At 39.2% G+C, this 22880-nt stretch overlaps 1 protein-coding gene across 2 annotated transcripts in view; it reads left to right on the top strand.

The window, feature by feature from the left end:
* Positions 1–559: 559 nt before the first annotated feature.
* Positions 560–22880, top strand: part of tspan2.S (tetraspanin 2 S homeolog) — a 90191-nt gene continuing 67870 nt past the window's right edge. Inside the window, exon 1 of one of the 2 annotated variants that reach the window (XM_041583720.1) lies at positions 560–726. In XM_041583720.1, coding sequence (XP_041439654.1) covers positions 591–726 — 136 coding nt within the window. In that variant the 5' untranslated portion in view covers positions 560–590. The remainder of the gene's footprint in view (positions 727–22880) is intronic. The other variant, XM_018249166.2, reaches the window with a different exon arrangement.

Here is a 22880-nt window from a genome sequence, read left to right on the forward strand (position 1 = left end):
CCCATGCATTGCAGCCCCCTTATAAATCACTGCTCTGCATTGAAATAAATGTAGCATTTTATCCAGTCTGCATTGAATGCATTGCAGCCCCCATATAAAGCACTGCTCTGTGACAGCATATAATTACCCCTCTCTGGCCTGTGTTAGAGATTTGTTAGAGTTTCCAGTTTGTCAGCCCTTTTGCACTGGCAAACTGTACCCCTTCCATACTGTGTTATATGATCAATATTGATCTGTGGGTTTTCTTCTATTACCCACAGTTCAGCTGGGAAGGGTTCGGAAAAGGGACATGGACCTTATGGGGCAGATTTATGAAAATGTAAGTTTAGAGCTTTTGAATAAAAACCCATGTTCATGTTCTATTCATTCCTATGGGATTTTTTAGAATTATATTTATCAATGGGTGAACCATAGGAATGAATAGAACATGGGTGAGTTTTTATTTATTAAGCTCTAAACTCACATTTTGATAAATCTGCCCCTATGTGTATGGAGAGCTGTATGCAATGGGATGCTAAGGCAAGCTCCTGAGTAGTAGAACAGGTGGGTGTGTGCTTTGTAAAAGGGGCGGGGCTGGCTTTGCTAGTTGAATGCAGGAGCTGTGGGTGCTGCCTGCTTGGGATCTGACAGCTGCTGCAGTCGAAGTCTGGAGCTGTGATGGGGAGACTTGGCGGAGCCCTGCAATGTGTCAAGTACTTGCTGCTGACTTTCAACCTTATATTCCTGGTAAGGCACACTCTAGTGCTAAAGGGGGAATCAGTGAGGTCACTAATGGGGTAGAAAGAAAGATATGTAAAAGCAATCTTCTTAATACCTGGTGTGGTAGAGGAGAAAACTAGTGTACTTATTGGGATAAGTTCAGAGCATTTCATGCTTTATGGTTCTACTTTAAAGGTGACCCTGTTTACTGTTTAATATTATAAACGTAATTATTATTAAAGAGTTACTAATTCGACCCAGAGCTGTATCATTGTACAACAATGATTTTCTGTCCTGCAGAATATGCATCTATTTATCAGTACCCTGGGAGATAGAGTGATGATATGTAGCTTCTGGATCTCCAGCAACTACAACTCCCAGCATCCTCAGAGACTTGAAGGAGGTCAGGGCGGGGTTGCAGCTCAACAAAACAGCCACAGGTTGTACATCTCTCATTTAAAGTAATGCACCGAAGATCACAGTAACATGTGGGTGTGAAGTTAAAAGGTGTATCTATGCACAATAAAATTTGATAGTTAAGTGGGGAAAACATCCAGAAATGTTAACATAATCTTAAAATCATTGCTTCTCTAAAGGGTAGGGTACGTGTTGCATTTTAAAGCAACTACTTGGGGTGTTGCTACTTTTCTCTCATCACTTCCCATTCAGAATGTATCATTTCTGTAAAGTACTGTATGTTGGCTTTCAGGGCCATACTATCTATGTAGACAGGTGTCTGGGGCAGTAGTTTTAGTGGGTGGTCTGTATAAGAAAAAAATTCTGAGTGGGTACGGAGTTACAAATATGGCTGTGTCTAGGATATTAATGGCTCTATATAAATAAAGAATCATTATAATTGTAGGTGCTGTTTACCTATGAACCCTTCCAATTAGCTGAAAGGGAAACAACATGGAGCTAGTGACTGATGCCAGCCATAGTAGAAAGAGCTTTTTGCATTGTATATCCCCTGTGTGGGAGAGTCTTAAAGGGATATTAACATCAAAAATGTATGTATACCCAAAAAACTAAGCATTATTTAGAGAAAGAGAGTAGCTTTGACATTTTATAGTAAGCATGAGTCTTTCTGTTACCTTCCAGCTATGTGAGGACTAAGACCTTTGTTGCATTTACAGGCATTTGGGCATTATTTTATTTTTTGTTGCTGCTGATGAAAATGTGGAGTAAAAACATATGAAAGCACCCCAAACAATGGCAGTGGTTATTATGTGAAATCACCATATTTTAAAGAATATTTTAAAATGATTTTTACCTGAAAACTTGCTTACATTTTCTGGTAATTGTGAAATGTGTGAAGATTATCTGGGCTAGAGTTCTCAGGATTTTGATAGAAGGAAAGAAATTGGTGGGCAAAATGGACATTGGCTATTTGTCAAGTCAGTACAATGGAAAGAGTATTTTTGCATTTTTTCGTCTCTGCGGAAAGTGATTTTGCAAAACACAAAACATCCCAAATAACATAACCCTAAGCAGTAATTAACAAAGGAGTTATAGAATAATGATTGAATGCTATATATAATATTCTGCTATACAGGCAGATCGAATCCTATGACTGGATGGAGGTTGGTATCCTATATAATAAAGTTGAAGTGTCTCTGCGTCCAGTCCCTGTGTCCGTGGGATTGCGCTACTGCGCATGTGCCCCACGGACCGTCTCTGGCGAACTTTGACTACATATGTTCTAGCGCCCGTTAATTTAACGGGCTTAATGTCTAGTTAAATATATTCCCATAAGGCCATCCCACATGCTGCTTTTTGATAACCATTTTATGTGTGCCAGTGAATACAACACTACTCACCCAAGACTGCTTTTAATTTATTTAAATGGAAAGCACCATTGGTTACCCAACACCCACTCTGTCTGTTGGGATGAAAGCAGCATATTTCATGGCCCTTATGCAGCTAGAAAAAGTATCTATTTTTAATTGTATTGTGTATTTATATTTTCTAATTAATTTAGTAAACATTATACTGTCTTATCAAGTATCATTTCTAACAGATGATAGTATCTTTTGAGAGCCCTAAGTTTGCCATACATAAATATCCTTCAAAAATCAGAACAGGCCTATGCCCATTGGGAGAGGATTGCACAATTTTGAAACCTAGATGAAAGATATCTAACAGATTTTTGGCCAGCTATCTGACAGTAAATAAGTCGGGGAAGGCCCATACACAGACAGATAAGTTGGCCTTAAGGAAACAGCTTTATTTATAAGTCTAAACATGATTGTCTATCATCAGGTTTCACTGTGGTTCCCATTGTGTTCAATACCACACTAGTTATCATGTTAGAACAGCGGCTTCAAAACTGTACCCCAGGGGGTGCGTATTCTGAAAGTTGGTTGAAGGGTGATTGCATATTTGCTCTCCTAGATAGCCCTGAAACCCCAGCTTGAAGATCAACAAGGGCGATATTTATGGCAAAAACGTTTTTGCTGTCTTAGATATCCTTGGCACTATGGTTGAATGACTGATACATAAATGTTTTCAATATTTGTAACCTTTTCATGAGATTTGGGGCAGTCCTGGTCAAAACATTTACTACTGATTTGCTGTAGCCAAGATGATGGGAGCTTGTGATTTATAACACAATAGTGTTCACAGGAAGAACAATGTCAACCTGCATCTTCATGCCATGCATCCATACACTCAACTGCTTTATGACCAGTAAATACAGAAGATGATTCTTGTAGCCACTTGCAGGTTGAAGCAGAGATGTGGTTATTGTGTGATTTGTGGTCAATAATAAAATGTTTTAGCAGTATCTGCTTCTATGAGTGCTCTCCTCTAACTACTATTTTATGGACTAATATGGGATTGCGGTAACCCTTTATGGAGGATTGAGGCACCAGCAAACTTACTCTAGCATCGGCAGAGCGAAGGAACAATCTCCCCGTTGTTCACATGTGGTTATTGTGTTTGAAAATGTAGGCTTATAGTGCAGGCAGTAGCTTAGGGCATTTTGCAATATGCAGAACACAACAAATTATACCCAATTATATCAATGGGAAAAAGCCACTGTGGACAGAGGGGTTAAATGACTTTATAAAAAGGTTCCAGTCTTAACAACAAATAAACCACAGATGACAGAATTAATTGAAACGAACAGGTGGGAATACATTTAGAAATGTTATGTGGGCAGTGTTCAGAATAGAGAAAAGAGTGTGGCAGATGAAGCTGAACTGGTGGGACAAATGCGTGGGGGGTGATCAAAATACAGCAGAAGTCAGAGGAAGATTTAGGTGAGATAAAATAGGCAAGCTAAGTCAGATATAGACAGATGAAAATAGTGTGGCACAGGGAAGGAAACACAGCAGACATGCAAATGAAAAGGGGATGCCTAGGCATAGTATAAAGATAGAAGCAAAATAATATAGTGTAAGAGAGGAATGATTGGAAGGTGTGAAGACAGGAATAGATTGTGATGTCTGGCAAAGAAAAAAATGGGTCTCCCAGTAAGGGTCAAAAGAGCAATGTAAGGACAGCACAAGACTGGAGATAAAACTATGGGGAAGTCCTAAGGGCAAGAATGTGAAGTGGAAAATGCATAGCAGTGCTAGGAATTAATGAACCTGGGAGGAAAGAATCATTATTCAAGCCGCAGGGGAATAATTGTAAGAGGAAAGAAACTGAACGACCATATAAACCAAAAATTAAAAATATTAAATTAATGTGACACAATATTTATTTTATTGCTGTATATGTCAATATTTTTTGTTGGAATCAGAAGTCCAGTTTTTCTCTGCTGTGCATTTATTATAAGTTTTGTGTTTAGCTCGCATTTATCTGTTGTCTAAACAAAGACCCACCCACTCTTTGTGTTTAGTGGGGCCTTGGGGTAATGACACATTGGGCGTCTTCCTGGGTTTTGTTGCTTCTGAGCTGCCATTCAAACTGAATGGGAATTGTCACTAAATGCTGGGCATGTCTTATGTTTTGTCCCCCTTGGACTGAACAAGATTAGACTCGGGTGATAAAACACTAAAAATATTGAACAGCCTCCAAAGACCCTACTAGAAAAAACTACAATGTCTCAATATGGAGCAAAATGTTTTAGCATTACTTATACATAACCTTTAGATATTGAAATTGACAGTGACAATAGCAACAGGCAAAGGGAATAATTTGACAAATACAGTATAATTGTTACTGTCGGTACCCAGAATCCAGAACCAATGCTAGGCTCCCTGGTCTCGGCTCATTCTTCTGCCTTTCACAGACACCTTTCACCTCAGGAGGAGCCCTTGGCTAATTGGATGCCACCAGGACTTATTAAGAGAGGAGCCAAGCTAAGGGTTCTGGATGAGCAGAGGGGCACGACCGTTATCAAAGTCTTTTTGGGCAAAAGGTCACAGTTCAAAGAGCAGGCAGAAAGCATAGAGTCAAACAGGCAGGGGTCAAAGCCGGGAGGTCAATCAAGAATGGTCGAGACAGGCACTGGTCGGAATACAGATGTCAGAATAGTCGGTTACCAGGCAGAGGTCGGGATCACAGAAATCAGGAATAGTCAGACAGGCAGGGTCAAAACAGGAATCAGAACACAGGTTAATTCAGGATAGCGCAGAGGAACTCTTAAAAGAAGAACCTAACAACGGCAATGAACCCAGTAAAAAAGCCCCTTTAAATACATTTGAATCTGGCGCCACTGCTCGCTGACGTCATCATGCTAGCGCCAGTGCGCCAATAATTAATTAAGATGTGCTCGCGCGCACACTAAGAAGCCGGCACTGAAGAGGATGGGAGGTAGCGTGGCAGGCGTCCCCGATGGCCCAATAGACCCCCAGGGTGAGTGTTTCTTACACATTATAAGACAGGATTAGGGTGAGACTGGCTGGTGTAGAAATAGGTTTACTTCAAAATGTAGGCACACAACTCTTAAGTACTGTGATGTAAAGCTTTTACCTGAAGTATAAGACATGTCTGGTATGCTGCATATATTTTAAAAGAGTGTAATCAGCCTATAAGGAGCAAATGGACTGGCAATATATCATACAGAACTGCTGTAAAACAATCCACAAATGTTCATGAGGTTTGCTTATGTCTCTACAGAAATATAGAGTGAAAAAGAGGATATATAAAATAGGACAGTTATTGACTGGAAACTTTGTAGGTATTGAATATTCTACTGGACATGGTGCAAAATGCCAAAAATGGACCTAATCATGTTTTTTGCACATTTTAACCCTGCCCTGTAGTTTGTACTATGGGTACATTTACTATATGTTGCAGTGAGCAGCACTTTAGGGTGCAAGTGAATAATGTATTTCACAGCTGTCATTTATAGTTTTAAAAAAAGTTTTTGCTCCAAAGGAAATGCCCAATAGCAGGGGATATAATGCAATGCACTTGCAATGAAAAACCTATAATGACATGGATGTAACTGCGTGAAATTTACAGGTGCACATTTTGCATATGTATATTTTTTTGATGATGCTTGCTTTGCATCTTGTTGCTAATACTCTCTAGGGTTGAACCTGTTATCAAGTTGCCAGGGACCTACTTAGCGAAACATGTAGGCAGTGGCTTTAAAGGCAGACCAGAAGATGACATCTGTTGGTTCTGATTAGAAACATAAGTAATAGTGATAATAATCACAAAAATATAACTTTAGGATTAACCTGCTTTCTGGTTTCTGGGGTCAACAAAAAGCTAAACTGCTATTAAGGGGCCAGGGATTACTCCCATAAATGGCAGATTTTCGGAAGCACATGTGCATTTTCTTGAATTTGATTATTATTATGTTAGCAAACAGCTGGGAAATCTCTAGTGGGAAATCAAATTTCCCTCATTTACTATACGGACAATAGAAATATTATATGAAATATTGCTTTGGAATATCATGTCCATGAAGTAATTTTAAAGGTTTTCTGTGCAAATGAGAAAACAGATGGCAAAGCAGCCATCAAATTCAAGAGCATAAGAATAACAGAAATTTGAATATCTAAGTGTTACTAGTAACAAGAGAGCAGAGAGGCTGGTTAAGATTTAGAATAGCCTCCTGCTGATGCAAATCAGGTTATTCATATCTCTTAGTTATTAGGAGAACTCTGTATCTCATTTATCAAATCCTTGTATAGTAAGAGGAGATAATATAAAACCAACATTTTGAAAATAAAAAGAGGGACAAAAAACTTGCTGCGCATAGTGTGCCGATGTTTTAGCCACGCCCATTCTGTAGTCACACCCCCTAATTACCATGTTAATTTTACAAAATTTGGCAGGTTATGAATGTTTGAACATATTTCTGTGTTTTTTTCAGTTATTACAGTTTTGCTAATGAAGGTGAATTGTCCTTTAAGCTGTGAGTCTAACTTTTCCCAATTGACATGTTATGTTATATTGTTACAATTACTTATTTGCTTATCTCGAAATTGTTACAAAAGTATCCGATCTGCTGCTGTGGCTGTTCTGGGCTCTCTGCCAAAAGCGAATTAAGTTAGAAACTTTGTTTCTGGCTGTTCAGTGTAGAGAAAAACGAGCCTCCTAAACTGTAGATCTGTGCAACAGTGCGCCATAACTTGTTGGCCATGTGACTGTCTGCTGCATTCCCAGCAGTTGCACTGGAAGCAAACCTGTGTTCCTAGCCATGTGTACAAGCTGTCATCAGAAGTGACCAAAGGGTAACTGCCAATACCTTTGTGCAGCACTGCAGTGTGAAAGTCAACATTCATGTAGACCAGGGATCCCCAACCTTTTTCACCCGTGAGCAACATTCAGAAGAAAAAGGAGTTGGGGAGCAACACTAGCAAGAAAAATGTTCTTGGGCTGCCAAATAAGAGCTGTGATTGGTCATTTGGTAGCCCCTATGTGGATTGTCAACCTACACTGAGACTTTGTTTGACAGTACACCTGGTTTTTATGCAACCAAACTTGCTTCCAAGCTTGGAATTCAGAAATATGCACCTGATTTGAGGCGACTGGGAGCAACATCCAAGTGGTTGGAGAGCAACATGTTACTCACAAGCTACTGGTTGGGGATCACTGATGTAGACGGTGGTTGGGTTTGCCTGCACTGGGGCTAAAACAGAAACTGTGCAATGGGGGTTAGTCCAACTATAATGAAAGGCTTGACAAAGGGTCTATATAGGCCTGAAACGTTGCCACTATTATGAGCTAAATAAATAACCCACAACTGATTTCACAGCATCGGATGTGCCATCAGTGCTTTGTTTGCAGATACTATTTTGGGCCCCTGGCAGTTTTTGAGGCCATACACCTAGAGGCACCTGATACCAAACAGGTAATACTGGAAGTAGCACTCCATTTTGGTACAGTCCAACTATAATAATCTCTTCCCACAGAAAAGTAGGGGAAACATTCTGTCTATGGCAGACTTTGGTGACACTGGGAGGGGCACCATTCAGAAATACCAAAGCGATTGTTTCTGATATGTGCTGCTATGGGTTTATGGAATTGTGAAACTGTTATTAATACATCTCCCATGGAATCTTACTGCCATGGTTGGTTTAGGAGGCTGAGACAAAGGCCACATTAAGCAGCTCTGCTCATGGAACCACTGTAAAAGTGTAGCTAGGTGTACATACTATTATTAACACATTTTCAGTGACACTTTATCACCATCAGCATCATTTATTTATTTGGCACACATTTTGCAATATTTCTGTGACCTAAAAGAACTAAGAGGTGGAATACTGAGTGCATTGATACTAACTGTAAGTCAGTGATCAATAAATAGTGGGAAAAGTGTGCTGCGCCTTTAGTTTCTCCCTAGGGGGAGATGTCAGTTTCACCATACAAGGAATGTTTCTCTGTTTAGAGTATCTTTCTGTTGGGCCATGAAAGCTGGAGTGTTTTGGAAGGAATAGGCAGGCCACAAACTCTGTTCCATATGGCCACTTTATTGATTGTAACTCACTTTCCTTTAGAAGGTTGTCCTGTGTAATGGTATTTAATTGTGATTAGAATGTACGTTTGTTCTCAGGCAATGGAAGGAACTCCCACAGGGGATGGGGGTCTGCCACTGTAATGAGCAAAGGAAATCACTGAGAGTGAAGCCAGGAGTCTGAGCTATCCCTCAAAGAATTGTCTAGTGGAGTGAGTACAGGGGGAGGCCCAAAAAATATTTTTTGGGAGTTTTTTTTGTTTGCTGGTAGGGCACAGGGGTCCAGCAGTTGTAAGGGAACTCCTCAAATGTGTGTAGGTAGCACCCAGAAGGCAGGAATTATTTTTATGTTTTGTATGCTGATACAGGCACCCCTATGATTCAGTAAGCCTGTTGTGGATCTCACAAGCCTATATAATGTATTGAGTGCTTAGTTGTTTTAGAAAGGAACATATTATGTTGGCCTCATCACTCCTGTCAAGACATCAGAGAACTTAACATCCGTTTTTGTCAGGTGGTGCAGGGTAACATCCCCTCCTTATGGCTTTGAAGACTGGTATGTAACATATCCATTAGCATCTGTGGCTTGTACTAACTATACTTGCAGACAGTCAGAAAGAATTATGGGGCGATTAAATGAAGCAGAAGCAACAGCTAAGACTTTACTATGGCAAACAACAAATCACATGACATTTGTTTTCCAATAAGAAATTTTTACAACAGCTTTGTGTGTACCATCTGCTGCCCTTCCAGGGAACACTATAAAGCAATTTTCTATGGCAGGATATAATATAAATTACTTATATCGTTGCACTATAAAATCCCATTCATGAAACTGTGTATAGAACTTCTGACTAGTTGACAACACATAAAGAAATTGGATAGCATTCAAAAGCTTTGATCCCACTGCTCACATCAGACCATACACAAATTCACAGAAATACCGTCCAGCTTCAATAGAAATGCATGGGTGTTATTTATAATCAGCATATTTAATATTTAAGATGATGAAGAAAGATAATATATTTGACAATACTTCTGAATTGTTTTTTCGATTGCAGTGCTGTCAGCTTTATACCTTGTACATGTAGGGCTGTTTATGCGAGATACCACATTTGTGGGCCAGTTATAAAAATGATGGATGAATATATGTATAACTGTATATGTGGCTTTAGCAGAATACACAGCTCTAAAGAGATTTGAAAAATAGAAATGTATCAGCAGGGAGGACATTATAACAAATGAGTATAAATATCAGGGCCTAGGGCGGCATGTCGTCCAGTTGCATCCTAAGGAGCCCCAGGGACTCAAAGCTCCCCAGTGTTCTGGTGCTTGAAATTGTGCTCGGGAAGGGCGTGCCCTTCTTTTTGGGAAATTCGGCCCTAATAAATATACAGAGATTATGTGCCATGTGGTAAAAGACACAGTAGGAAGGAAGTCCTTGATCCGTAGAGCTTCCAGTCTAAGTGGGTGGATAGCATACAGATAGGAGGGCAAAAGTGTACTAAGCTTTGGGCATTAGCTCTTATGTTCCAAGACAGGTAATGTCATGTATATTGTAATGTAAAGAATATTGTGGATCTTACTAAAAACTCCAGGATCACATCCGGTCTTCCAGTTAGACACGCTTATTAATATTTACTAGTAGAGTCATTACACTGTCAGGTAAACTGTACAGATTGAAACATGGAATCCCATATCTGGAGTACTCAGGACTTTAAGGCTGTTGTATACATGTCACACAGGGCTTATTCTCGTGCTGGGTATAAATGCAGACCAATTAATCAGCCAAACCATTGACCTGCTCCATTTGTTCTTGTGTCTTTGAGCACAGCCATAGGAGCAGGTGAGGGTCAGTGGGTGGACTGATTTAGCACCATGTGGCAGTAGCATAAGGGTTGTTTATTGCAAATGAAGCAATATACTAAAATAAATGAGGCAGAAAGATGGAAATCTTAAAACCCTCAAGTTGGAATAAAAGACAAAACCCCAACTCACTCCCAAAATAAAGGCTTTGGAGAAGGATCTGCTGAACTTGGACACAGGTTGCACATTTACCACTTTTCAGAGAAACTCGTGTACTGTTTAATGGGTCCCATACTTGACATTGCATTTTTTAATACTAATAAATTGTTGACAATATGAAAGGGAGCTCATATTTACTGCTTTATTTATGCAACATTGTCATCTAATATTTATGTTAATTTCTCCAGGGCTCAGTTACATTTTTACTCATCGATATTTGTGTAGGTCTAGAATTTGTGTTCTTAGCAGGCCCATGCATTTCTTATGTATAATTCAGCAGTATAATTACTGTATCTATATGTGCTTTGATTTATACTTGCATTTCTGTGTCCCGGTGGTTTGAAACCATTTTAAGAAATATATAAAGGAAAGAGTATTAATGATCAAAGCATTATTGCCCATTGTAAAGACCATGGTAACATTAATGGCAGAGTCATTATTTGTGGGTGTCCCTTCATAGCCATTTTTTAGTTTAGTGATTTTGCAAAAGCTTCTATCTGCTGAAGGTTTCTGTATAAAGCCATATGTATGTTTCTATTTCACAGCAATAAGACATTTCGATCCAAGATGCAAAATCAATTTGAAATACTAAAATGTTTAAACAATTAAAAAGTAATAATGATTTATTGTAAAAGGGAATAAGTGGTTCCAAATATTTCAGTTCAGTGTAATTAAAATGACAAGCTGATACTACTTCTCAAGGAAATAGATGAAAAAGGAAATGATGGTGACTGAATGAAGAAAGGAAAGATTAATGATAAGCAGGTACATTAAAAAACAACTTTCTCTTGAAACACAAAAATTAAAAAGGCATTTGTATTAAAGGGATACTGTCATGGAAAAACATGTTTTTTACAAAACACATCAGTTAATAGTGCTGCTCCAGCAGAATTCTGCACTGAAATCCATTTCTCATAGGAGCAAACAGATTTTTTTATATTCAATTTTGAAATCTGACATGGGGCTAGACATTTTGTCAGTTTCCCAGCTGCCCCAGTCATGTGACTTGTGCCTGCACTTTAGTAGCACAACAGTAGAATCAATAGGCAGTACAAACTGAGGCCATCAAAAGTTGCCAATTGGTGGATATTTTAATGGCATGGCCTGTTTATGATAACTGATGACCCCCCCCCCCCCATTTGAAAGGTGAAAATAGTCTGAGAAGGCAAATAAAAAAACTATAAATGAAAACCAATTGAAGAGTTGCTAAGAATTCAGAATTCTATAACCTACTAAAGTGGCAACAATTTCTTTTACAGTGGACTGCATGTTGACATTGCCTTCCAACACAACATCTTATCGTGGCTATTTTTGTATAAAGTTGTCTCAACTTCCACTTGTTTGGAATTTGGTAAATACTTTGTGAATTTGTAAAAATAAAATAATATTCTGTGTAGTATATAGGGCAAGTGGTGGCAAATGCAGGAGCACCATGCATCAAACACAAAAGGTTTATTGGCCTGAATGATTTGCAAGCAGTATGCCAGGGCAATGAGAAGGATAGTCAGTTTATATTACAGATCATGGACAGAGTGTGCTGGTTACAGCCACAAACTAACTGTAAATAGGGAAATGTAATTGAAATGTTGTAGGGTTGCAGGTATAGTCATTAAGCAGGAAGGTATTGTGTACAATATAAACTGTAGTTTTTCAATTAAAAGGCTTCTGTTGCCTTTTTCTTCATTAAACCAAATTACTCTGAAATGTTCCTGCTGGTTTATTGCCAATAATGGACTTGTTTCTCTTTACTCTGCATCACTCATCAACAATTTTACTTTAGAATTTCCCTCCAGACTGTGAGCTGTAGTCCAGAAAATGGATTTTAAAAGGGCTTTATTATTTTCTTCATTTAAGAGTTGAACATTAGACCAAAGTAAACATTTTGCTGCAGCAATGGTAGAGATAATTCATGACACTGCTGGGGAGCTTAGGATGTTCTGAGGAGTCTAGTAGTGCCCTGAAAGTAGAAATATAAGGAAATTGCTCATAGTTTAAAGAATCTGATGGTGTAAACCTGAGGTCCAACTGCTAGTAACTGATTAATGTACTCTGAATTATTAGAGAAATATGCAATTTTTACCACTCCTAGTTATCCCTTTTATCAACATGGGACACATGCCCAGTACAGAGCTTTCTTTGGAGCTTACAGAACTGTTCACATGCCTAACTTTAATTAGCATAAGGAATACTGTACCTAAAAGTATAAATAAATGGTAATACAGGTATGGGATCCGTTATCTGAAAACCGCATTACAGAATGCCGACGCCATTTTATCCGAATAATCCAAATTTTTAAAAATTATTTAAATTTTTTCCTGTACTAATAAAATAGTACTTGATCCAAACTAAGATATAATTAAGCTTCATTGGAAGCAAAACCAGCCTATTGGGTTTATTTAAAGTTTTCAGGATTATCTAGTATACTTGAGGTATGAAGATCCAAATTACAGAAAGATCCCTTATCCGGTTAACCCCAGGTCTTGAGCATTCTGGATAACAGGTCCCGTACCTGTATAAACAAGGCATTTGACTGAACATGTTGATTGCATACTGGCTTGTACACATGCATATACAGTAGGTATTGCACATTTGTTTGCAAGACTTCAGCTGCCTCTGAGTCTTCCAGTAAATGTTTCAGTATTCTGGCAAAAAGGAAACCACAGATCATGTCAGTTGTATAACATGACAAAATATGCAACAGAGTTTTCTACAAGCTGCAATGGTTTGTTCACCGTGGCATCAAGATTATTAGCACTGGTATGTTATTGCCAAACTTATTAGGTATTAGGTTAGGTGATCTGAAAAAAAGCCTAGACAAGGGCTGCACAGTTCAGGAACAAGGCACTGTTGATACTTCTGTTGCGTTTAGTCAAGGAGGAATCAGTCTAACCAAGTACATTTTAATACTTTTATGTGTGTTTAATGTTTCATTGGATTTGTATTTTATTCCTTGGATTCCATGGCTAACCAATGTAAAATTCATGCACAGGGCCGGATTTACATAGTGAGCGCCCCCGGCCTGCTGTTGTTTGTCGCTCCTGTCCCCTCCCCTTTATTCACACACATTTTTGGAGCAATTGGGATTGGCGCACGGGAAATTTAAAAAACAATCGTATTTCCTGCTCATCCCCAGTGTTTCTGAACCAATGTGGGTGTGGCTGGGTAGCATGCCGCCCATAAAATCCTGCCGCCCTAGGCCCAGGCCTCGATGGCCTTTCCACAAATCCGGGCCTATTCATGCACAATAATGTTTATTTTTCCCAGCCCTATTTCAGTTCTATTATTTATAGTGTATGCTGTGGATATACTGTATGCACATAATGTTGCCCAAAAAATGTATGTTTGTGTTAAAATTAAATTGAATTTATTTAACAATGAAAGTGTCACTTCCTTTATACAAAATATCACAGCAGTCATAAATACAAAGACCTTGTAATTTAGAGATGTATGGCCATATTTGGTCACAAAAGAGGTAAACTGTCCATTCTTTAAAGATGAATATAAAGTGTGGTGCTCTGGAACAGGCAGTCATTGTCAGTGAGCCATGCCTAGTATATCTTCTCTGACATCTCTCTGTAACTAATATGATTAGCTAAGCAATGGCTAGTTTTGTTTTTATTAAGGCTTAGAAGGATGCATCCAAAATGATAATCATGATAACAATAGATAATTATCAATATGTCCTCCCTTTGGGATTGTTTTTATCTACATAACAACGTGTTCCCATCTTTTAAAAAGGAATCTCACATGAATTCATTTTAATGCATGCCATATCTAAAGGAGAAATGAAATACAGTGGTGGCATCCGTTATCCAGAAAGCTCTTAGTTACTGAAAGATCCTCTCCCATACACTTAATTAAAATCAAATAATCCAATTTTTTGAATTATTTCTTTTTTTCTCTATAGTAAAACAGTACATTGTACTTGGTCCAAACTAAGATATAATTAATCCTTACAGGAAGCAAAGCAGCATATTGGGTTTATTTAGTGTTTACATGATTTTCTAGTGAAAGTAAGGTAAAAAAATGAAGATCAAAAATTAAGGAATGATCCATTATCTGGAAACCCCCAGGTCCTCAGCATTTTGGATAACAGGTCCAATACCTGTATAAGACATAGCCTATTGTATGGAGCAGAAGGGTTTATTGTATAGAGTTAGACATCAACAGAACAACTAACCACATGTGGTCACTATGGGTGCTGTTGCATTAATTTTTTTATTAAATCTTTATTTTATTGATTTTCTTATAACAGGTAAGGGATACAGAAGGAAAGAAGGGTGGGATAAGTAGAGGGTAGTCTTATTTCAGCATGAAAATACAATATCCTTCTATTGGGTTATGCATACTGTATCTTCATTGAGCATAAAAAATAAACATATTTGAGTTGTACAGGTATGGGACCTGTTATCCAGAATGCTCGGGACCTGGGGTTTTCCGGATAATGGATCTTTCCGTAATTTGGGTCTTCATGCCTTAAGCCTACTAGAAATTCATTTAAACATTAAATAAACCCAATAGGCTGGTTTTGCTTCCAATAAGGACTAATTATATCTTAGTTGGGATCAAGTACAAGCTACTGTTTTATTATTACAGAGAAAAAGGAAATCATTTTTAAAAATTTGGATTATTTGGATAAAATGGAGTCTATGGGAGACAGCCATTCCGTAATTCGGAGCTTTCTGGATATCGGGTTCCCGGATAAGGGATCCTATACCTGTACTGGTTTCTTATATACATAACAACATTTGTTCTCAGTCACCCTTACTGTGAAGTTTTACGTTTAATCAGTAAGGTTTCCTCAACTAGGTTTACCCATTCCTTGAAAGAGGGTCCAGTTTTTTGGGGATTAAAACTGTTGGGTTGATGTTACAGACAAAAAGTATGTTCTTAAATATGTATACAAGGTTATAGCTAACAGGGGGGCTCCCAAATGCCTTTGGACTAGCTAGGAGACCATTTTATTGGAAAATAGGTAGTGCCTATAGCTGACAACTTTTAAATAGAAAAGTACCAGCAGTAATTTAAAGAATTAGAGCTGTGATGTAACTGGAGCCAATTACTGGAAATATAATAATTCTCTAGAACTTGCTTCTTAGCCATGCCTCATTTTCTGGTGTACAGACAACTAGAATTCTACCTACTTCTACCTAGAAGGTAGAAGGAACTATTATGCCTTATTCAGCTAGAAAAAGGTGGCTGTGTCATATAATGTTTATGCATTAAGTATTAGACTTTTTCCAATTTTAATACAATCTTTCTTTGTGTTTCCAGATTACAATTTCCTTTGAAATACATTATTCCCATTGGGCATTACTTATAAAAATAGGGTATGATGCAAAGTTCAACAGCTGTAAAGAACCTTATCCTAATGTAATTTGCTGAAGAGCGGGAGATGTGTGGCACATGGGTGCCTTCTGGAATAAGTGTCAGACTAGAACACCAGAGGTCCACATGAAAACCTTAAACCAGGGGCCCACCAAAAAACTTTAGACCAGGGGCCCACTCTCAGTACTATTATTCTTTCTCTCCTCACTCAACCTCTATTCTCCTAGTTTTTCTTTGCATATTATAATCTATTATTGCATCTATTTAGCCTCTTTGTTCTCATTGAAATAGGGAATGGCCATGAAATAGGCCAAATGTTTAGCAGCATGAGGGCCCACTAGCAGTTTTCCTAGTATCCTGGTGGGACTGTCTGGAATACCTGCCATCATGCAAGGTGTCAGCTCTAATGCAAAGCAGGTTCCCTTTGCATGGTTGCAAACTAAATGCCTTGCCATACTGACACCACAGGCTTAGATTCAACCACTACAACACTTCTCCCACAACTAGTGCCAGAGTAACCTAATGGGTGCAAGAGTTGGTATCTGACCTTATCAACCATGCATCCTTTCATAGAAAAAACAGCAATAAGAGCTCAGAAGAATCAAAAGTACATCATATTAGTATTGTTATCCTGTTGAAGGATGACCCACCTGCAAAGTCTCAGCCTTCTCCTAGACATATTGCTGTCCTATTTGGATTGTATTCTTGGATACAAAGTGTGAATTATTTCTCTCAATAGCTCCATGCTAGTCTTTGCCTTTTAGGGTTAGGCTGTGTTATTAAAATATGTGCATCGCATGCATGCAGCCTTCACAACCCTGTCAATTTCCAATAAATAAAGTATGCAAGAGATGAAAGATGTGTAGATTCAGTGACCCATCTCTTAATAACTGATTTTATAACTGATTTCCTTAGAACTCCATTCTTCTGCAGTGAAAGCAACTGTCATTTTATCACTTGGTGTAAAATACCCAAAAGTGCAGATTAAAAGCAAATTCAAGATATCGAGATATACAGATTATACAGTGTCTCTATCGGTCACAAATTACATAAATCTTACAGATCTCAAATAATTATTTTTGTTTATTATTTTCCAAGCCACGCTTGGAAAATAGTCAAGGTGCCCAACAGATTATTTATTCAGATATTTGTAAAAATATTTAAAAACACTATCCTTGTTTTTCATATTGGTGGTTTATATTCTTTTTATGTTGCTCTAACTGCTTTTCATGTTTATTATTATATTTACAATATAGCAGAATACCTACTTTCTTAAAGTGAGTACATGTAGCATTTTGGATTCATTTCTTAAATCCAAATAGTATCTATTAGTTTGAGGACCTGCCCAACTGGCCGAGTGGGTGTGTTATAGACAAGTAAGGTCAGCTCTAAAGGTTACCATGGACAGCCATGTTGAGTTACCAACAGAAGTACAGTTCTCTTATGGCATTATGGTAGAAATGGCTATGCTAATACAGCAAGGCCTTTTAATAGCTGCAGAGCCAGTCACTGTAAACATGGAAAATTCCACACTTTACAATTTCAGAAGAAAAAACCTCAGCCACTGCATCCCTTTTTCAATGTAACTAGCTGATGATACTGGTGTCCCTTATTCTGTCGATTAGGCAATAATTAAGGGATACTATCACATAATTACACTTATTTATATTGCACTTATAATATTCCCTTTATTATATTACCATTTTATCATTTAAACTAAATGTAAAATATGTCACAAACACAAGCTTCTAGGCGTTTTTCATGTATTCTACTATAATAATGTGATATCAAAAAACTGACTTCTTCTCGTTGCTGGTATTGGTGATTTTCACACAAAAATGTATGTGGCAAACTACACAGAGGTCTAGGAATAAAATACATTCACATTAGCCATGAATATTGTTTAAATCTATATTAAAGTTCTTGTCCCACCATTTGGTTTGCCAACCATTACCTCAGTACACTCTTTGTATTCGTCTTGTAAGTTGGTGGTTCCGTCTCAACACTGGGGTCCATAGTAGCCCAATCCCTGTGCAGGGCAGAACCTTTAACTCTGAAATGTATTTGGAGCCATTGCCCTCTTTGCATTAGCAATGTGAAGCAAAAAATATGTAGGTATGGAGGGGGCCAGCATTGGTTGATCATTGGTGCAAAGGGCTATTTTGTTCCTCTTTTTATTTTTTAGGGCATTTTTCTTTTCATTACAGTTTCCCTCTGAATACAAAGAATATATACTTCTACACCAAGAATACTGTGCTGCACAGATGTTTGAATAAATTTGCATCAAGATTCAGCCTTTATCAGGCGCATTTATGGGTGGTAATAACTTTGCAGTAGTGTAGTATAAGCATTTCAGTTCCGAGTAACGTGGCAAGATTTCATATACAGAGCAGAGAAGATTCTCTTAAATAAACAGTGCTAGACTTTTGATTTTCCTTCTATAGTTGCCATAGTTCCAGCGTGAAAAACAAAGAGCAGCAGTAAACTCTCCATCTGAAATTTGGACTATGTTAGAAGGAATTCCTGAGTGTCAGTAATATTGGATGACCAATGAGTAACATAGCCCAGTTAATGAGGATGTTAAGAAAACATCCATTGATGTTCACAGCAGAAGTGATTGCATTTCAAAATTTCCTTCTCCTTGTAAAACCTCTGAACGGAAATTACTGAGTAGTGTTCTGCTGTCTGGCATATCTGAATACATAGAAGCCTGTGAGGTTTTCATGTGTGAGAAGGGACACGGTAACTGAATGGGCTGCAGAAACTTTGGTCTTGCTTCCATAAAATGTATATCAATCTGCTCTATGGAACTGTAGGGTTCTACAGCAGAAGCAGCAACTATTTAATGTAAAACCACACACAACATGCTTTTCATGATAGCTGAAATGTTGCTTATTCTCAAAGGGTGCAATACATAACAGGAGTTTACCAATGCAAAACCCTAGAATGGTCACTATTCATAAAGGTACTTGCTTCCATATACAAGTTGCAATAAGTGTGAGTATGCCAGCCCAACATGCTTTGAATTTTGCATAGTTGCATGCACAAATGCAAGGAAACACTGGAATTATCTCCTGCCTGAACCTGGATTCCCTACGTGGCTTATGTTCAAGCAGCCATACACAAGTCACCAAATGCAGTGCAGAGTGATGGCTAGAGTGTTATAAAAGTGGAGCAGTGGAGATGCTCACTGGGGTGTTTGATGGACAGTATAATAGACAAGTAACAATAGGTATAATGCCTAAAGGCATAATTCCAGCTGTAAATTTGTTTTTGTGTTTAATGATTTAGGCTAGATAGATCCTGCATCCAGTGAATCTCAAACCTTCCAGACCTTCCTGCCCGAATTTCCAAATTAGGAAATGCGGGCAGGAAATTGAAAATAATGACATGGCGATCAGCCAATCGCTGATTGCCACGTCATCAGTCCCATCCCTGATATCACCGGTCCCAACCCAACATCACAGGCCCCGATCCCGTCCCACCTCCAATGTCATCCAGCCTGCACCCTGCCCATTTTCTGGGCCCAGAAAAGGTGGCAACCCTATTAAACAATAACATTCTTGGTAATTCTATGCTTCCTACTTATGTAGGTTGGGGAGGGCCTTTTGCTGTCTCAGCATAATAATGCCCTTTGTCCATAAAGTGAGTTTCCTACTCAATTGATTTCCTCGGATATGGTTGAAGTGCTTTACAGAGATAACGAATCATTCCTTTTTGTTCATTGCCCAGTGAAGCCTATGTGCTAATTATCCTGCTACATTCATCTGCAACAGATAATTGTGACACCACAGTATTAGACTGTATCACCACTGAGTACCTGTTAACAAATAAGCAGCTCTTATTCATTGTTTTGAAGGCTATGGTAGCACCCATCTTTAATAATGTAAATAATGTGCTAAAGGCAGGTTTTACATAATGGGTAGAGAATACTTAATTGGGTTACCCATTCAACAAACTATACACATTATTCATATCAACCACCTGTTAGACATATAAAAAGCTCATTAGTAATAGAATAAAAACTCTGCTTATGATGGGTAACATCTGACAACTCATGTCGCAAATCACCTTTTGGTTTATTTTCTTGGGGAAAAAAAATATTTTATGCTAGCTGAGCCAGAGTTATATGACTGGCTTTATCGGTCATGCACTTTGCAACCTGCCCTGCACTTAAATTAGACTTCCAAAGATGAAATATGCTTGCGCTAGTATTTAGTTTATCCAGGCAATACACTTTCTTCTAATATCAAGGGGTTTCCTTGTGTCTTCCGGCAAGATCTATGAATCAAGAAGACATGAAAATTATTGTCTGGGTCCTTTATATATTTACAGTATACAGTGTTCATTTCCCTTTAATTGTCTCTTCTCCGGTATGCAAGATGCCCAAAAGCCCTAAAAGATTCAAATGTCTTACAAATACTCAATGCCTCATTCCAGTCGAGATGCCGTCAAACTGCCAATATTTAAAATTTATAAGCACGTTGCCTTGACTTTACCAGATTCACGCAGGCCATGTTCCCCCATGTTTCCCCACAATAAGGTTATTGGGAGGTACAAGTGAATTTTGTTCTAGATGGAGCAAACTATGTAATGTGAAGTCATTAGAACCAAGACTTTCAAGCCTATGTGATATAGTGCACCATAAGCTCAAAAGAGCTCAGTATAGTTTGAGAAAACCACTTCTACAAAATAATAGAAGTACTTGCAATAACCAAAGGTAATCTCCATTGCAGATAATATCTCCTCAAAGGCGATACTTTACTAAAGTAAAGGCAATATGTCTGTTCATTAATTTTGAATCAGTTGATCAATTTTATGCATACTGCTAAGATTTCCATTTAGTAGCTTCTGTTGGTCACAAGTGTTCTGGAAATCATAAAGTTACCATATGTAACATTAAACAAAATTCCTGTATGCCATAGCTAAAAGGCTTCATTGCAAATTACACTGGATTATATCAACTAGGGATGCACCGAATCCAGGATTCGGTTCAGGAATCGGCCAGGATACGGCCTTTTTCAGCAGGGTTCAGATTCGCCGAATCCTTCTAGCTGGCCGAACCAAATCCTAATTTATATATGCAAATTAGGGTCGGGAGGGAAATCGCATGACTTTTTGTCACAAAACAAGTGTAAGGAAAATAACTAACCCTGGTGGTCTAGTGGTGCGGCGGGGACGCCTGCCACTCCGCTCCTCTTCTTATGCTCCGCGTTCTTCTTAGTGAGCACGCGGCGCACACTTTCGGGTTTAGTAGGCGCATGCAATAGTGCAAAATTTAAAAGTTTAAAAGGGACCTTCCTGCTTTTTCTCATTGCCCGTGATAGGATTGATATCCTGGTGCTTCCTGAGCCTTGTGTTTCCTGAACCTGAATCTGTATCCTGTTTGATTGTCCGTGTTTGACCCTGCCTGTATCCTGACTATACTGAACCCAGCCTGAACTTTGACCACTCTCTTGCCTGATCCCATCTGTCTGATTGAAACCCGGTTTTGACCCTTGCCTGCCTGACAATTCTGATATCCGCCTGCCTCGACCCAGCCTGTCTGACCATCCGCTTGCCTTGTCCTTTTGTACCGTGACCTTCGCCTAAAAGACTCTGCTAACAGCCGTGCCCCTTTGCCAGCCAGAACATCTCGCCTTGTACCCCTCGTTAAATCCAGGTGGCACCCAAGTAAGCTGAGGGCTCCTCCCGAAGCCCAACGGTGGTCACACTACTGGTGAAGCCGAGCCGAGACCAGGGTACATGGCACTTGTTCTGGTATTGGTTGCCGGCCATGACATTATCACGGGCCATGGAGGACGAAAGTCTAGACGGTGCTTCTGCTGCTGCTTCCGTTACGCCTCCTCCAACTACCAACGAAACGCTCCTTACTGCCCTGCTACAGCGCATGGAGGACCATGAGCGGAAACAAAACTACTTGCTTCAGGGGTTTCACAGTCTGACCCGCAAGGTTGAAACTCCACAGCAGCCAATCAGTCCTGTTGTCTCTTCCCCTGTGGGTTCCTCTGCTATGTGGGGTAATTTTGCTAGACCCCAGGAACCCAAAATTGCTTTTCCTGATAAATTCAGTGGGAAGAGAACAAAATGTTTTGTCTTTAAAGAGGCATGTAAATTATACCTTGGTTTCTTTCCTCACTCGTTTCCAACAGGTGAGGAGAAAGTAAGGTTCGTCATGACCCTATTACAGGGTGATCCCCAAATTTGGGCTCTTAGACTGCCCGCCTCTGATCCAGCCCGTTTCTCCTTAGATACTTTCTTTGAGACCATGGCCATACTTTTGACCCGGATCGTGCCTCTTCGTCTGATACCACGATTCGTAAGTTACGCCAGGGAAAACGGGATGCGGAGGTGTACTGCACTGAGTTCCACCAGTGGGCAGTAGAGACCGGGTGGAACGATATGGCTCTACGTAGCCAGTTCCGTATAGGGCTGTCAGACCTTGTCAAAGACAGTCTTGATAATTACCCTCTGTCTTCTAACCTGGACAATCTCATGTCCCTTGCCATCCAGGTGGATAGGAGACAGAGAGAGAGAAGGGGTGAAAAGGGTTCTTCAAATTATCCTGGGGCTTCCAGTGATAAATCTGCCTTAGTTACCTCTGATAAGTTCTCTAAGGCCTCTGCGCCCTCTCCTCAGGAGGAACCTATGCAAATAGGCACTTCTCATCTAACCCCTGAGGTAAAGGCACGCAGGCGCTCCTTGGGTCTCTGCTATATTGTGGAGAGAAGGGTCATTTTCTAAACTTGTGTCCTAAGAGGATGGGAAACGTCCAAGCCTAAATGGAGAAGGGGAGCTCCATTTGGGTACAGGAGTTCCCTCTCCCCAATCTGCCTCAAGGATTCTGTTACCGGTCAAATTAACCTGGCCTACGGGCTCTGTTTTGGTGTCCGCCTTTGTGGACTCTGGGGCGGAGGGTAATTTCTTGGATGCTGCCTTCCTACATTTCCATGGATTTTATTGTGGA

The sequence above is a fragment of the Xenopus laevis genome, chromosome 2S (assembly GCF_017654675.1).
Source record: "Xenopus laevis strain J_2021 chromosome 2S, Xenopus_laevis_v10.1, whole genome shotgun sequence".
In the NCBI taxonomy this organism is placed as follows: domain Eukaryota; kingdom Metazoa; phylum Chordata; class Amphibia; order Anura; family Pipidae; genus Xenopus; species Xenopus laevis.